The sequence below is a fragment of the Triplophysa rosa genome, linkage group LG22 (genome assembly GCF_024868665.1).
Source record: "Triplophysa rosa linkage group LG22, Trosa_1v2, whole genome shotgun sequence".
Lineage (NCBI taxonomy): Eukaryota > Metazoa > Chordata > Actinopteri > Cypriniformes > Nemacheilidae > Triplophysa > Triplophysa rosa.
Genome location: NC_079911.1, coordinates 7,803,390 through 7,821,571, shown reverse-complemented (window position 1 = coordinate 7,821,571; position 18,182 = coordinate 7,803,390). Strand labels below are relative to the sequence as shown.

Sequence of the window (18,182 nt, the reverse complement as noted above, 5' to 3'; positions counted from 1 at the left end):
TCTGATGTAAGACACAGGAGTCCGAAGGGCATTGAAATTGTCCAGTGTGGTTTGGCCAATTGTGTTATGAGGGGGTGGTTATGTGACTTCTTTTCTTTGCGTCACATGTGAGAAGCAATAACAAAGCAGGCAAGCGGAGGGGAAATCACACATATTTCTTAAAAGTTGGTTTTGGTTGCGTTTTATCTTTAGTGTTATGAAAAAAAAGAAAACAAAACAAATAAAAAAAAAACATTATTTTAAACCCACAGTAAATGCTTTGGTGTATAAGAGTTTGGTTCTAAAATGAGATGACTCCGTTTTAAAAAGATTTCAAAAATCATGTTTTTTTATTGTGCATTCCAATTAATATCAATCAAACTGCAGTTGGTTTGTTTAAAAAATAACTCAAAAATACAGCTAACTAACACAATAAAACATGATAACATAATAAAAAACATGATTTTTGAAAATGTTTGAAAACGGAGTTATCTCATTTATCTCAATTATATTCATTGTAAAATAATCTAGGATAGTTCACCCAAAAATGAAAATTCTGTCATCATTTACTCGCCCTTAAATTGTTCCAAATCTGTATAAATTACTTTGTTCTGATGAAAACAAATGAAGATATTTGGAAGAATGGTAGCAATTTTTAGTTTTGGGCATCCTTGACTCCCATAGTAGGAAAAATTAAATGGTAGTCAAAGGTGCCCCAGAACTGTTTGCTTTCATAAATTCTACAAAATATCTAATTTTGTGTTCAACAGATCAAATAAATATACAATAATTTTTTATATCATGGAAGTGAATAATGTCCCAGAACTGAAAATTGCTAACAATCTTTCAAATAGCCTATCTTTCTCTGTGTTAAACCGAACAAATAAATGTAGGCTACATGTACGGAACAACTTGAAGATGAGTAAATGGTGACACAATTTTCATTTTTGGGTGAACTATCCCTTTAAGTTCGGGCCACATAACGTTTGTTTATGTTGTTGCCACTGAAACCGTCTATATGACCCCTTTGTGTTTTAATTTATTGGAGAAATAAAGGTGCAGTGTGATACTCTCTAAAAAAAAAAGAAGAAAAATGCCAATTTACAAAGTTAACTAATAGACTTCATTAAAATGTTTAAACAAAGAAAAAAAACATTTCCTTACAATATTGTTATAGGTTTAAATGAATTTATATTTTCCCCCCAATATTTCTGTATATGAATGTCTTTAACAAAATTATTACTTAAAGGTGGAGTGGTTGATTTGGAAAGGTGCTAACTTTAGCCTGCTAGCACTGAAATTATAATCCCACCCTCTATGCGATTCGCCGTCCAAAGCCACACCTCCTCCAAACACATGAATGTATTTCATAAATCCACGTAACGGATTACAAACTAAATCCATTAAATTCTTTCCGAAGCATTTACATACCTGTCCAAAAGAAAGAGAGCAACTATGGTCTCGTCTTTCAGACCCTTTGCCTGCCAGAGCTGTCTCCATCGTGTCTCCAAAAGATGAACCGATGTTAATTCGAGTTTTTCCTCTTTCATGATCCAGACATTTTTTCGTCACTGATTTTTAAAAAACGGACTTTCGTTTTGTAGATTTACTTCTTGTCGGTTCCGCAGGAAAGTTTGATTGAAACTTCCTGATTGTCCGCCATTCTCCCTACATTGACACAGCGGACGTGAACGCGCTGATGACATATGATGTCTGTGTGAACAGGGTGCGCAGTGGTATGCAAAATGCATTGGCTGAAAATGCACACATGACCAGTCACAGTGTTCAGCCAGAACGTTTTGATTGGGTGAACATTTTCTGGTCCTAAGCCTTTCACAGACGTGAACATGTTATTTGACCACTATACTTCTTGATTGCTATCAGGATGTAAAGAGATTTCCAACAAGCATGACAAAAAATGTTTCTGAACAGGATTACCTATTCTGCCTTTAATGACATCATCTTCCAGTGACATTTTTGGTTGGAAAATTACAGCAACAAACATCAGTAACTACAAGTGATATTATTTAGAAAATGTATGTAGTTTACAACTTATTGTAAATTATTCCATCTTGCTTGACAGAATTACAGCAAAACCGCACTTAGCAATAGCTAACATAAACTGACTATTTTTATCCAGTTAAGTTCCTTAGTAATTAAGTTTTTTTTTTTTCTTTTTGTGTGAACAATCAAAATTAAAAAAATGGTTCAGATGCATAAGCTCTGAAAAAGTAACCTTTAAAGAAGGCATTGAAGAAATGTAATTGTTTACTTAATACAGTAGTTTTATAAACAGGATTGTCTTTAGTTGTTATTTTGTCCGGTATTTACAGATTGACTGAAGCATGCAGTTAATAAACATTCAAAACATTAAAGATGCAGCCAAGTCCCTGCTTGTTATGTGGGTTTTATCCTTGATCTTGCAATTAATACATGTGATGTGATTTTTTTTGGTTAAGATTTCTTCCAGTTTTGATCCTAAAATGCCTGCAGAATACGAAAACTAAAAAATTCTGGCATTACCATTTTGTTTCAGTGGGCCATGAAAAAAATAACACTTTATGATAAATCATTTGTAAAACATTATTAAACCATGAAATTTCTCTTAAAATGTTTTGTGTCGAATGTTGTAATAATCAAAATTACAGATATCCAAAGTGGTAAAAATGTCTAGTAAAACCCTTAATATCATTACATCAAATGATATTAAGGGAATATTTAGACAAACATTATTGACAGGCAAGATTTCTGTGCTTCATCTTGATACTATTTAATGTAATTTTGATAATTGATAGTATAGTAAGAAACAAATTTACATTCTCGTACAGTAAATGCAAAGAGTAATTTAGGATTACTATTACCATCTACTCATTTTTTTAGTGAGTGCGATTTAAGATTACTATTGCATTGCTTTAGCATATTTGAGTAAATCTACTCAATTGTTTGTGGTATTAATTTAAGATTGAATAATATTAATTAAATCTACTTAATTTTATTCGTCATAAGAATTAAATGTAATAATTTAAATCTACTTAATTTTTTCACCAACATTTACTCATTTCAGGAGCCTTTGTATTCAATATTTTTTTGTGTAAAATGTTTCAGCAAAAAAAATTGAGTAACATTTTTAGAGTGTACTATTGATCTTGACAAGGCCAATGTTAGATTAAAAGAAATGAGTTATTCTGAACAGTTGCAGCACAGGAGAGTTAAACATAACATGCAGGTAAAATGTACTTTTTTATATTACATAACAATTTGAAGTTATCTGCTATTATGATGAATGGGGATATTTAAATTAGCTGATATTCGGATGGAAGTCAAATTATAACATTAAAAAAAAAAAATTTTTTGCATTGCACATTAAACCCATATCAGTAGTAAGTCATGGAGACACACAACCCATGACACATTTCTTTTGTGTCACACCGTGTCTACACCGGATGCGGCGCGACGCAACGTGACAAGATAACTTGGAATAGAAGAACCCATTAAAATTTTTACATTTTGTCCACACCGGTGAAAGTCTGCTGCTCAGTAGCCGCTGCCACATCTCTGCCAAACACCTGGGGTGTGGCTTGTAACCTGATGGCAGAAATATGTATAGGTTTGTTCCTGAGCTTAATGAGTCTGAACATTATGCATAATGTGAGACAAGGTGGTTAACAGTTATTCACAAATATTTTGGTCACTAAAACTTAAAGAAGTGGGATCTAAATCGAAAACAAGAGTCTATCAGGGTGAGAGAAACATTGTTTTTAGATTAAACAGCGCCCTCTGTAGGCTCACCGCTGCTCCTACAGAACACAACACGCAAAACATTTCAAAATAGAAAATATTTAATTATTTACCCCTTTCAAAAATGATTTGAATCTGATTAAACAATATCGGAACAATCAAAATGATTTTCACAGCTTCTAAGACAGTCCAGACATCAAGATGTCATTAAAAGCCAACCCCTCGCACACAAAAACTGCATCATCCAGAGCAGAACACTTCTATTGCATTATGGCTAAATTAACCTGAGCACATGATGTCATTATTTCCCCATACATTTCTCACACAAATGAGATCGGTAAAATCATTTAATCCATTAGTGAACTAAATATGACAGATAAATAAATAACAGTCAATGCACGTTGAATGAAGACACGTTTCATTCACAAACAACAAATCAAGGCAACCGTTAAAGCTAGTCAGCTGTAACCTAGGTCGATATCTTGCCTAGCCAAAGAAAAAAAGAAAAGAAAAATCGTTAGAAATATGAGGAAGTTTCTTTTCAGTGCTTGGTTAGACCCTGACGCTTACGGTTATTGCTAGGAAAGGTTAACACGGGTAAGCATTAAAAAGGTAAAAAGAAAAATCAGGAGAATGAAATGGACTCCTCCCATAAAAAACACCAAAATTTATGTTTCATGAATGGTTACAGTCATTGCTTAAAAAACTGATGCCCTCAAGCACACTTGTGCTTTTCAATGTTTGAATAGAAGGATTTCCAAGTTCAAACATGCCTTTGCAACACTGTGTACTTCATATAGCCCTTCAAAATAATCTGTCCTATAGCGACTTTATTTCATGGCAGTAATAAAGGCATGCAAAAACGATCGTCTCTCTTTTCAGTTCCATAGCTTGTTTGATGGAGTCTTTTAAAATATTGTTTATAAAATAACATTTGAGTATATTTGTTTCTGACAATCGTTCCACAAATGAGACACTTTGATCCCTTTGGTCCACAAGAGATACGTTGAGATGCTAAACAAATATCGTTTCCCATCCATGTGTTTGGCAGTGGAGTTGAAAAAGGTGACCAGGCATCTCCTCACCACATCTCTGAAGAGATCTACATGGGCAAGATGGGCTTCTTAGAAAAGGGGGAGTGGTCCAAGTGTTACCTCGAGTTTTGAGAGAGGAGTTTCTTAAACAGGCCCCCCACTGCTATGTCCACCCTCATCACCATGATGAGCCCCAGCATCACAAACACACTGCCCACGATGAAGCCAGATGCCTCAAACATTAGTCTGAAAAAACAAAATAGAAAAAAAAAAAGTACGATTTTTTTTGTTAAAACAATTAATATTACCAGTAATATAATCATATTAAATTTAGAAAAGCATACACAAATATATCAAAATTGTATTAAAAATCCCCCACAAACATATAAAAATGAAGAGAACCTTGCGCGCCACAACGTGTAAAATTACTAAAGGTTAATCTCAATATTCTTCCCATTAAAGGTGCAATGTGTAATTTTTGGGAGGATCTATTGACAGAAATGCAATCTTCAAAGGTGTATAAAGAGCTTACATGTAATTAGGGATGTAACGATTCACCATGAGCCGGTTGAAAATCGGTTATAATGAGTGACGATTCAAATCGGTTGAGGAGTGAACTGAATCGCAATACATTTTTTGAACAGCAGGGGCCGCTATTTTCACTGCAAATCTAAACGTGGACATGCTGATATTTCTTAAATGCAAAAAAATCCAAGAAAAGCTCAGACAGTGTTAGTTTGTTTATATTAAAGAGACTTTTTCTATTATTAATTTGTTATAAAATTGCAGTTTAGTTTTGTTATTTCAAATAAAACATTATTTTATTATACAACGAAACGTGAAGCATTTAAGAAATAATGCAAGGGAAGTTGTTCATTTCTAATTTGTTTCAACTCATTTTGTAAAAATAAATCGTGAGTAAATCGTGAATAAATCGCATCGTGAGATCAGAATCGTGACTCGCATCGCATCGTGAGCTGAGTGAATCGTTACATCCCTACATGTAATGTTTTAATGACCTTAGAATGAGCTATTTCTGTCTACATACACCACGGGTCCCCTTACATGGAATTCACCATGTTGTTTCTACAGTAGCCCTAAACGGACAAACTGCTCTACAGAGCACGTTTCGTAAATATGTGATCTCCTTCGGCAAATAAGCGAAAACGTAACAACATCTTAGTTCTGTGAGAGCCGCCATAGTGCTTCGAAAGGGAGGGGGGAGTGAGCCGTTCGTTGCAATTCACAACCTCACCATTAGATGCCGCTAAATCTCAACACTGGACCTTTAACGCACACCTACCAAGTTAATTCTAAAAAAGCAGTTTTGCACATCTTAGTTCATTTCATTTGTAATTTCAAATAAGAGAGATAACAAAATGCAAGCAAAACAAAGCGAGAGAAACAATAAGTTTAAGAGTTTGACACTTACTTAGGTGCAAACACTTTCCAGACCATAAGGTGTCTCCTGAGAATGGCTGCTGCGCAAACCGACGCAAAGACCTAAATAAGGTGAGAAAGGTAGGAAATTTTCATTATTTATTTAAAGCAGACCCTATACAAATTCAAAACACAATGCACAAATCACATTAGCCTGAGTACACTAGCAAGGTCATTAGCTAGGCTTCAATGTCCATTTCTGATGTAACCTAAGGGATAGCTCATTCAAAAATGAAACTTCTTTCATTCATTCACCCTCTTGTCATTACAAACCTGAACGGCTTTCTTCCGCAAAACACAAAAGAAGATATTTTGAAGAATGCTGGTAACCAAAAACATTCACCCATTGACTTCCATTGTATGGACACAAAACCACTGAGGCATTTTTCTAAATATCTTCTTTTGTGTTGTAAAGAGTCATATACAGGTTTTTCATGACAAGAGTGAATAAATGACAGTATTTTTTTTTTACTTTAACTAAATATCCCAAAATATGTGATTTTACACATGCATGCCTCTACAGAGGGAAACCAGGACAGGTCTTCACATGTCAGCGTGTGTTCATGTGCGTGCATGACTTGTTCTTGGTAAGTGGATAATTTGAACCCACCTGTGCTCCATTCACAAAGAGGTAGCGTGCAGTGAGCTGCAGGAGGGCCGAGCTAAACTTCTGAGGGTTTTCTCTCAATCTCATCTCCATGACAGCATCCTCGCTCTCCTCACCTCCCACTAAGCGTGCAGATCGTTTCCCACGCACCTCGCACACCAGAGGCCAAAACAGCAGCAGAGGACAGCCAACTGCATGCACAATTTATATGTTGATAATATTAACGCAAATGACAGATGAACTGTGATTTATTTGCCAGGGTTAGAATATAACAAGGCGTACTTTCACAAAAATGTTGAATGTTTTAGAAATGTAATGCTGTAGTGAACATTTTTTACAGTGTAGTCCATATCTTTTTCATCTTTATCGCCATCTATGTTTGAAATATAAAATTGCAGGTTGCTTTCTGTGCAATAGAGGTTGAAAGTGATGTCTGGAGGGGCATTGTTCAACAATACTTGTGTTAAATTCTCCCTCAGCTTAGATTAAATGATTAAATATGAGCTGTAGGATACGAAATGGACAAAATATTAACTGAAGGTATTTACTGGACAAAATTATTTGGCAAAAAAGGCAGCTACATCTGGGAATAGGATTTTATTCTAATACACAAACAAAATGCATAGAAAATAAGAAGCTCACAGGAAACACATCTGCTATCTGTTATTAATATTTGCTGATCCTCTCATGTAGTAATATTTTGTATTCATTCTCGTCCACATCTATAACCTTTGTACATATACAGTAGTTGTGGTCAAAAGTTTACGTAAACATATAAATTTACATAAAAACATAAAACGTAAACATAAAAATTTACGAAAATGTAAGAAATATAGAGAAATTTTGAAAAAAAATTATGTATAAGAAACACTGGCTCAAATATGCAGAAGATGATGGAAAAGCAAAGATTATGGAGGATCTGAAAGATTTTTCTGGAGACCAGTGGACAGTGTAATGGCTCAGATCAAAAACTATTTTTATGTACTTGCTTCATGACTGATTTAGGTTTAAAAAAATTTACCAAAAAAAGTTATGGATTGCAGCTTTAAGAGTAGGTTAATTAAATATTTGTGAATTCAATTATATAAGCGTCAATGACGTATAATGATTTCGGACATGCCAATTTGAAAATACATTGCAGTATATATTGCAGTTATTCAAACATTGAGAATGTGCTGTACACATGAATACAGATTAAAAAAATTAAGTGATTTTTGAATTGGCAATAGCCTTAAAAATGTTATGTAGTGCGACTGTGATTTATCTTAAAATGAATTCCTTTACTTGACATGCTTAAATGGATGATTTGGTAAGGTGCTAACTTTAGCCTGCTAGCACTGAAATCATGCAAATAGCCGTCCAAAGCCAAGCCTCCTCCAAAACACATGAACACGCACAAACCAGAAGCTCTTGGATCAATTCCAATTAAATCATGTCTCATTCACCAGTGAGAACATGTTACAGTACAAAATAAACAAAGTTACTACAATAGCGAAAACCGCTAACGTAAACAACAGCTTTAAAACGGGATTAGATTCAGCACAGTTCCAGTTAGACGCTGGGTAACGATGTAATACATAAAGGTCCACAAACTACATAAGCAACATAATCAAAATAGAATCATAACCTGTCCAGAAGTTACCATGGCATCATATTTGAAACCCTTGACTCCCGTAGTTGCTCCCAGTGTGGAAAAGCAACGATTATAATCATACCCATCAACACTCCCGTTTTGGACAGGATTTTTCTATCTCCTGTTGAAACCTCCGGAACACAATCACGAACAGATCGAAAGGGAGTAACAAGCGAGTGGGAGTTTCCCCGGAAAGCGAGTGGGAAACCACCGGAAAGTGGCCATGAACGGACCGCCAGGGACCGGAATGCATTCGCAAATGGAATTCTGCTTTCACCTCTTTGCTGATTAGAAGTTTATAGGCGTAGCAATTTTTAAGATGGTCTTTATTTTTCATCGTCCTTTGCAAGTGCCACTTGCAAACTTGCACATATTTAACAAGGGGAAAGTTAGGTTCCAGCTGTTTACCTGCTATTCTCCCGCTGTGTCTGCACAGCGTATGTGACCGCGCTGATGACGTATGGTGTCTGCGTGAACAGGGTGCGCAGTGGGATGCAAAATACGTTGACTGAAAATGTACACACGATCAATCATTGCGTTCGGCCCGAATGTAAAGATTGGGCGAACGTTATTTTGGTCCTACACCTTTCACAGACGTAATATAATTATAAAAATATCATTGGACCACTTTACTTATTGATTGCTATCAGGATGTAAAGAGGTTTCCAACCAGTGTGACAAAAAATGTTTCTGGACAGGATCACCTATTCTGCCTTTAACAATCTTTTTTTTACAAATCTATAGTATTTAAAGTGTTTAGAAACCAAGTATTTGCATTTATTTGAGTTTTGGCAAGTAATCATCTCATGTTTTTGTTCTATAATTTTCTTAAAAAATAATAACAAAATTAACTTATTTTTCCTGAAAATCGCATACAACTGATATAAATGTTTTAAAATAATACACTTAAGCATACTGTATCAGAGATTCATATGTCTGCCACAAAAAAATATTTTATTTTTAATTTAATACAATTATTGATATTACTTGTTGTATCACATGATAAGTGGTCGTTATACGTCATTAACCCATAAATGGATGCCCCAGGGCTTTGACTCTGGTAAAGAAAATTATGATTATGATTGGCTGACAGGAATTCTTATTCAGAAACATCAAATTAGATCTGTTTTAAAATCAGACTTACCTGCAAAGAGGATGTGAGAAGAGAAGGTGTTAAGGATCACTAGTGAGGCAGGAAGCACAGTGCCCGTGTGACCTTGAGGAAATCCCACAAACGCAGCACCCCACTGGATGGAGGGGAAAGTTGGGAGATGTCCTGTGGCATGGAAAAACTGGGCAGCTGCCAGAGACCATGAAACCACAGGAGCCCATGGCACACTGTAACCACCTGAAAGAATTCAAGTAGAGAGTGGAGAATTAGTTTGGTCATTCAAGTATAAAGATCAAAGGCATACGATGTAATACTGGATTGCTTCTTACTAGAGTGTACGGAGAGACTGGATAGGTTGGTGCTACAGGCGTGGATGTGTAACACCGCTCCAGCTTCCAGAAGTAGAAGCAAGAACACCAGAGCCATTCCTTCAGGATGAAGCAGCAGCAAAACCAGCCCCAGAAGTCCACAAAACAGCACGAGGGGTGCAGAGTACACCGTACCCAACCCGTATGCCTCCACGGCTGGCCTGTCGTCTGCTTCACCAGCCTCAACGCCTCCATCCTCAAGCGAGTGCCGGATCCGCTGGTACAGCTGTGGTATAAGATGATGCAGCTCAGCCTGCGGACTAATACCCGTGCTGGCTCTGTACTTTGGTGGTGGGAGGAATGTTCCACGAGAGTTCACTGGGGTCCGTGACTTGATGAATACGGTCATGGGGTTCACCCACAACAGTAGCAAGCCCAGACCCAACAGGCAGAAGATGGCCCGTGGTAGGAAAACATGGGCGAGGCTAATGAGTTCGGACAGGTTCCTGAAGGTGTCCTCTGGGGTGGCGCTTACTGCCCAGTGCAGCCCCATGCCAACGCAAGCCATAGGTAAGATGAAGCAGGCTGAAAACACAGTCGAGCTGGAACAGTTAAGGTTCCCGTAGTGTCTAAGCCAACGGTGCAGAAGGTACACCCATGTGGCCAATGAGGCCACAGAGAGCACGTAGTGAAGGTTACGCAGTTGGCTGTCCTGCACGCGTGATAGTGGGGAGAGGAACGGGGAGGGTTGACAGCTTCCCTGCTCTTCCCGGCAATTGTGGAAGGAGAGGGAAACGTAGAGTGACCCGACCAACACCCCCAACCACACCAGCAAGACGGTGGCCTCCCGTCTAACAACTGAAGATGGCAATGCCGCTTGGCGTAGCAAAGGTGGCTTCTGGGTATCTGGTGGAGGAAGTGGCACCAAGAGTCCGTCCCAGTTGAGTCTAAGTGGAACATACACGCTCAACGTCAAGAGCAAAAAGGTTACAATGTGTCCTTCATAGATGACGTAACTGTCCGAAAGCAGCGAGGCACAGCGTAAGAAAAGCACCAGCAGGGCCGGAGTGAGGAGGCGATCAGGACACCACCTATCTTTTGGAGAAACTCCACAAGTCCTCCACAAAAACAAAACTTCAGACGAAAGCGCTGCAGCTCCCAGACACCACGAAAGCTCCAAATAACCTTGCGATAACAGTTGGACTGTAGCTACTGCCATTCCCACCACCAACCCTGAGAAAATGGGCAACTTCAAAAAGCCCTCCTGAATTACTAAATGAGACAATTCAGAAATGACGCAGCACAACAAACAGGCGAGACCCAAGATCATGAGTCCCGCAGCCATCTTGAAAGGGTTGAAACGGGCCCAGGAAGCTCTGCAGGTCTCTCGAACAGCCGTCAAATAGTTCTGCATGGAGGCGACTAGTTCGGGAGAGGGGAGACGACCCTTGTGGACAGCATCTAAGTACTGCGAGGAAATGTTGGAGAAGTCAGCCCGCAGCCGGGACAGACTGTCTGGTGGGATGTCTTTGGCCATGTTGGAATAGGTCTCCAGGAAGCGGTTTACCTTCAAATGAACGAATCAGGGAGAGTTTGCGTTAATCTTAGCGTATAAATATTCAAGGATCCAAAAATGTATTCAAGTGCTAAGCCTTGAAATGTGTCATCTATGCTGCCTAAGAAAATTGCCTTTAACCTGTTTGACGTTAATCCACAGCGCCTCCGCCTGGCTGAGACCTGTAGGTGCACTCCGGGAGCCATTCTGAGGAAACAGCGGCAGAAGAACCTGGCCCACGCTGCTGTAAGGAATGGGAACTCCCAAAAGCAACGCTAGCGTGGGTACTAAATCAGTCTGAGGAACTACCTCGGGCTCTATCTACAGACAGATAAACAAGCTGTTCAGCTTTTGAAGTAAAATATATACAAAGGTAAAACCTGCAAACACATATGGATATGCTGCCGTGCCGTGCATGGGTCATAATAAGGGTCACAGACATTTTAGAGTAAGTTTTATTAGAAAAATCTAATGATTCTGCTTATTATGGATGGTTTCATTGGACGCACGTCCTGACCCAAAGTTTACATCCTCTCTGTGTTTGGTTACAATATAAGAATTTGTTTTTTATTTAATTTATATTAATCTAAATTTATATTCATATTTTATTGTATTCAATTAAATTAAAACTACTTAACAGTTATTGATTCTTTGTGGAGGTCTACCAGAAGTTAAGTTTGGGCCACATAACATTTATGTTGTTGCCGCTGAAACCATAGATATTTTTCAAAATAACTAAAAAAAACTGTCTGTTTATACTGTATATAATGGGAGTTTGCTAAACTTGCTAAAGCTTTAAAAGACACATACATCTAGGGCTGCATGATAATATCTAAAATGATAATCACAATTATTTTGCTCAAAATTGTAATCACGATTAATAATCAAGATTATTATATACACTACTGGTCAAGTTTATGAACACTTCCTCACTCACTTATATTTTATCCACATAAATAGTAAAAGTAGAATAACACAAAGGGAACTATGAATTTGCAGATATGTTCACATGCCATTGTCTCAAGCAGCTTCTTGGGGTTTCAGCCTAAAATGCTTTATAAACAACATTCCATCTACTTCTCTTTTATTTTGTGCCCTTACTGGGTGCTCTTTTTTCATTATATAGTCAAAGTAATATACTTCAAAAACATATTTATTTAATAAAATGTTATGAGTTTATAATAAAGAAAAGTTTATATAGGCAAAAATTCGTTCTTGTCTATAAAACTAATTTCAGACATTTAAGCATACACCATCAGATAAAAATACTTTTAAGACAATAAGAAACATTTCCTTCAAGTGTTCAAAAACTTTTCACCGGTAGTGTACATTAGCATATTTATTACAATTTACAGCCAATTTATATGTGTAATAATCTGCCACCGTTTAACTCTGAATGAACCATTTCTGACCTTCTCGTGATGATGTTTTGTGCTTGCTATTAACACATTAATATTGCACTGATTATTCATATTTAATTGTGTGAGGGAGAAATCATTATCAGGATTAAAGTTGCGTTCCAGTCACCTTGGATTTAGGATATGTCCCACCGTCAACCAGGATATAACGTCTGGATTTAATAATATTACAAGGATTTAGTAGCATTAAAACATAAATGTTACAAATGTTTAATTAACATTTAAACACTAGGGCCCGGTTTTACAGACAAGGTTAATCCAGGACTATGCCTTAGTTCAATTATGATATTAAAGTCGCTATTATAAAAATGCCTTAGAAAAAAATATTACTGGTGTGCATCTTGAGACAAAACAACGGCAATTATATATTTTAAGATATGTCAAGGCAAGTTATTTTCACTTAAAACAGCTCAAACATTCTAGCCTTAAGCCTTTTCTGTGAAACTGGCCATAAAAGTATTTATTAAAATTAAAAGAGTGCCGTTCCACAAATTATTTCCAGGTTGAGTTGGGAAATATCCTAAATCTGAGGTGTCTAGAAAGCATCCAAATACAATTAATCGTGCAGCCCTACATAACATCAATAATAAGTCATCCAAATATAAAAATATAACAGAACGTAACAGCATTTTAATGTCAAATTGATGTTTAACTGAGAAAAGGAAGTCATATACATCTGGGATGACATGAGGGTGAGAAAATGTCAAAAAATTAATTTTGGGGTGAACTACACCTTTAAGTACACGTAAAGTGACTATGGCAATTGACAGATAGTAGTCTAGCATCCTACTAGTTTCACTTTCTTCATCTGACCATGGTAAAAGACAGACAAATGATACCAGTGTATGGTTTACCTGAGATCCTGGAGCTGAAAATAAAGGTGAGGAACTGTATAGAAACAGGGCAGCGTCCGTCTCTTTCTGGCTTTCTCCCCCATGATCCCCAGTGTCTGTCATTCCATGATCTCCCATCACCACCAACAGTGTGTCGTTCTTCAGACGCTTTATAACTGACCTGGGGTCAGCATTGCAACGGAAAACAAAATGAGTAACACAAGAAAATGTGTTAAAGAACATGGGCGGGAAGAAGCGAACCTGATGACTCCATCCATCTGTGAGAGTTTCTCAGCCATCGCAGGGTGATCAGGGCCAAATCTGTGCCCGCAGTGATCCACACCCAGGAAGTGAGCGATCAACACATCCCAGTCATCCCCCTCCACTGTGGACAGCAAACAAGAACCGTTACCCACTCGTTCAGAAGCCGTGTTTACAGCATAAACATAAGGTATGCATGTTTGTTTAGGAGGTAAACAAAGTGAGATCTTTATCCCGCCAAGCTGGTTTCAAATGGGTGGATAAAGCATTCAGCTTACTGGTAGGATAGATGTTTTGGAGAATGCCGTTGTCAACGGTGTGCAGGTCTTTCACGTTGAAGGAGGGGAAAGGCAGAGATCTGTGGAACTTCTTTGGGAACAGACTCACCCACGTATCATCCCCCATGAACACAACTCTTTTGCCTTTGAACCATGGAGGAGAAAAATGATCAGACACAAAATGAGAAGAGCTACATCTAAGAATCATTTCTGTTTGGAAATGAAGATGCATTTACCTATAAAACAATTCCTACACATAACACTAGCTCAAATTATTTTCTTCTGACAAAAGATAGGACTGAACTGTACTGCTTTGATGTTATATCTTGCATGAATCAAGGTTATTTTAGTCTACTAAAAATTGATTTAAAAATACTTTAAAATTTCTGTTTATTAAAATCAAATATTGGCCTACATTTTTTTGGAAAAACTTAAAATTGCAAAAATTAGAAAGAATTAAAAACATTTTTATTATAAATAATATAATAAAAACTAAAATAAAAATCTATTCATCTTATATAGCAACATAAAAATAAACAAATAAACAATAAAATGACAAAAGCTCAGGGCATATGATTTGTTTGTGTGCGTTTACAATAATAACGTTTTTCTGCGACTACAATGATTTTCATAGTAGTTCACAGTAAATTACTTAACTTTTATTTTTTTAAATATAATGCATAATATTTTTGCCATTATGCTTAAGATATTGGGGGCTTATTACTTGAAAGTAATAATAATAATAATACCACTAATAATAATAATAATACATTAGTTAAGCATAGTTAAGCTTAGGCTTAATTTAAAGGGACAGTTCACCCAAAACTAAAAAATATTCTTTCATCATTTACTCATCCTAATGTCATTCCCTGTATGACTGTTTTCTGCAGAACACAGAAGATATGTTGAAGAATGTTGGCAACCAAAAAACACTGGCTCCAATTTACTTCCACTGTACGAACACAAAAACCACTGAGATATTTCTCAAAATATCTTCTTTTGTGTTTCATAGAAGAAAGACTCAAATATAGGCTTAAAAGACATGAGGATAAAGAAGTGATGACAGAATTATTACTTTGAGGTGAACTATCCCTTTAATTTGGGGTAAAACATGACCTGCACATATTCCTGTCAGGATTCCCAAGATCCACCCACAAACTAAAAGGACAAAAAAAATCTGCTTCACTCACCCACTTGGCCCAACTGGTGCACCAGATTATCTTCCAGGATGGCATTGGAGGCAAAGTTGTTTCCCACGTCAATGAACGTGGGCAGAGAACCTGTTGTAAAGCCCTTGATCCTCTGCATGGTGGTGGTGGGGGGATCGGCCCGAAAGGTGTAAAGTCTCGCATGAGACGGGTGCAACGATCCCATTTCATCTAACACGGGCAGCTTATTCTCAAACGGTTTGGGTGCCGTGTTCTCTGGATCGTAGCGGGTGAAGTCAGCTTTGAGGGCGTCGATGATCAAGACCACTGCCCTACGAAAGCGTGGCTCGCTCAGGCAGAAATCCCCCTTCACCTGAGCTCCCGGAGACAATACGTCCGCACAGGTGCTGGTTCTGTTGACCTCCAGTCTGACTAATAAAAAGCCTCCCACGAACAAGAAGATACCTACGTAGAACACTGAGCAGACCCAGATGAGAGGCAACAGGACAGGGAGCCTCCTCATGCTAGAGCAAGGGGGAAAGATAAAGAGTAGGGGAGACACTTTTTGTATTTCCTTCAGTTTCTCAAAGACTGTTCTTAGTAGAAAGCCAAAATTTAATATGTTAAACCCACATCTGTCAGCTACCCAACCCACCTACACTGCTGTAACATGCGTATGTACGATAATATACGCACAATTTATACTTGAACAGACAAAGTCAAATGTTGCAACTGACCCCATAACAGGGGACAGTTGCAACACTCCACAGGGACAGTTGCGACATCCAAAAATGTAATAAAAAATATTCTAAACAATATTTTTGCAATTTCTTTTTTTTATTTGTGAACAAACCAGGTCTTTAAAAAGTTAAACTGGCAAAATATTTTAAATAAAAAAACAAGATACTAAAAAAGGCCCGAAAAACTTGTGCGCACTTCTCTGAACTGAACTTTGTTGTTTGTTTGTGTGTGTGAACAGTTAATTAACTGTATAAAGACTAAATTGGAAAAACATATTTCCAAGTAATGAGTAACAAACCATGTTTAGTATTTTGAATTATTTTGATTATTATTATTACGCGATATTTTTAATGTTGGCTACATTGTGGTCTAGTCTGACAGTATCTACTTTAAAATGAGGCTATTGAAAGAGTTCTTTATTAATACATAAAATTATAATTGTATTATCTTAATATGACCCTTTTTTGCATCACGGTTATCATAAGCAGCGTAAGTTACTCTGAAAAAGTAATTAATTACTAGTTACTAATTACATATTCAATAGTGTAATCAGATTACTGTACAAATTACTCTCTCCAAAAAGTATTTAGTTACTTATTACTAATTACTTTCTATATCCTACATCAACCTTGATTAGTTAAGAGATTCAAGGATAGGCATGAAAGGGCTCTTTTAATTCATTCAAATAAATAATATTAAACTACATAAAGTACTCTTATTAACTGACCAAACTATTACAAATGTGAGAATTACACATTAAAGCGCAGATTTTAAAGTTAGACTTTTAATTTTGATCTCAATTCCGCTATTGCACACACATTTATTACACAAAGTATTTAGTTTAATTACATCAAAAGTAACTATAATTAAATTACAGAAAAAATAAGAGTAATCCCTTACTTTACTTTTCAAGGGGAAAGTAGTTAAATTACAGTAACTAATTACTTAGTAACTAGTTACACCCAACACTGTCCCTACACTGGCAGCCATGAAAGAAATTGCTATTCTAGCTAGACACGACAGCTTTGACACTTGGTAGCAATGCCTTCTAGAAGCTAAGAAAACACTGATTTAAATGATATAAATGTATAATAAGATAGTAAGAGAAAAAAATCTGAGCATTAGAAAAATTACTTTTTCATCTTGAAATTTGGCTTGGCTAGAAGGAAAGGTCACACGTGTTTGATTTTCTTCCAGAAGGGTGGAGGGGCTAACTGATCATATGCAGTATGAGCATCATCACTCTAGCTCATTCCTGACCAGAGGAATAAGCCGGGTTGCAACTGTCCCATGACATACCTTCTTGTAAGCTTTTTCACAATGATTGTGTATAGTCAAAATTCTTTCATTTTTTCTAGAAAAAGCAAAAACAGCCAAATTTATAAGTAGCCTGATGATTCTTATGCCTTAGTAGTGAAATGTTTTAAAGATTTGCTGTTTATGCCCTATGCATAGCATAAACCAATCTAATTTAATTTGTCTATAAACATAGAAGATATAAATAAGATGTAAAAACTCAACATTCCTATGAAGCTAAAATCGCTGTCAACTAGGTAGATCATACATTAGGACACCTAGGCTATCCTACACAGCAAATTACTTGGAATGTTGCATACTTCCATCCTCAAAATTGCAACAGCGCAAACTATTAAGACTGTGACGTGAAATGTGCGCCGTCCCAGCCTTGACTAGTACATACTATGGATTATTGCACTTGTAATTGAGATTTATAAAGGTAAATGGCTGCTGTTTCATTCATGTGTGACTGCTGCATGCTTCCAGTACTGACCTTGCTTCGCTGCGTTTGTCCTCTCTCTTTTCGGGAAATTAAATGTACACAGCACATACACTGCGAGGGGGCTAAAGCGCCGCAGGTTAAACGACATCTGGCAGAGATCCTCTCAGATCCTCACTGCTGCTCGACATTCGGTGACATGCAGAGGAGTCGCACGTCGGTTTTGTTTTAATATTGGTCATCGCGCAGCCCGGTTTCCACTTCCGTTGACATGCACAGTATGCGAGTCCAGCTAGGAGTCGATTATCAAAATAAAAGTCGCCTGTTTACTGATTGTCAAAGTAAGAGTCATCGTATCGCTAA

At 37.0% G+C, this 18,182-nt stretch overlaps 1 protein-coding gene across 1 annotated transcript; it reads right to left on the bottom strand.

Annotated features, from left to right (window-relative positions):
• Window positions 1-3,800: 3,800 nt before the first annotated feature.
• Window positions 3,801-18,085, bottom strand: pigo (phosphatidylinositol glycan anchor biosynthesis, class O). Its single transcript, XM_057321686.1, has 11 exons — window positions 17,874-18,085; window positions 15,386-15,867; window positions 14,196-14,339; window positions 13,918-14,041; window positions 13,678-13,837; window positions 11,547-11,726; window positions 9,872-11,417; window positions 9,576-9,779; window positions 6,802-6,989; window positions 6,184-6,254; window positions 3,801-4,997 (listed from the first exon to the last, which is right to left on the bottom strand). Exons 2-11 carry the CDS (start codon window positions 15,864-15,866, stop codon window positions 4,868-4,870), a joined length of 3,228 nt encoding a protein of 1,075 aa, XP_057177669.1. The 5' UTR covers window position 15,867; window positions 17,874-18,085; the 3' UTR covers window positions 3,801-4,867.
• Between the last annotated feature and the right edge of the window lie 97 nt (window positions 18,086-18,182).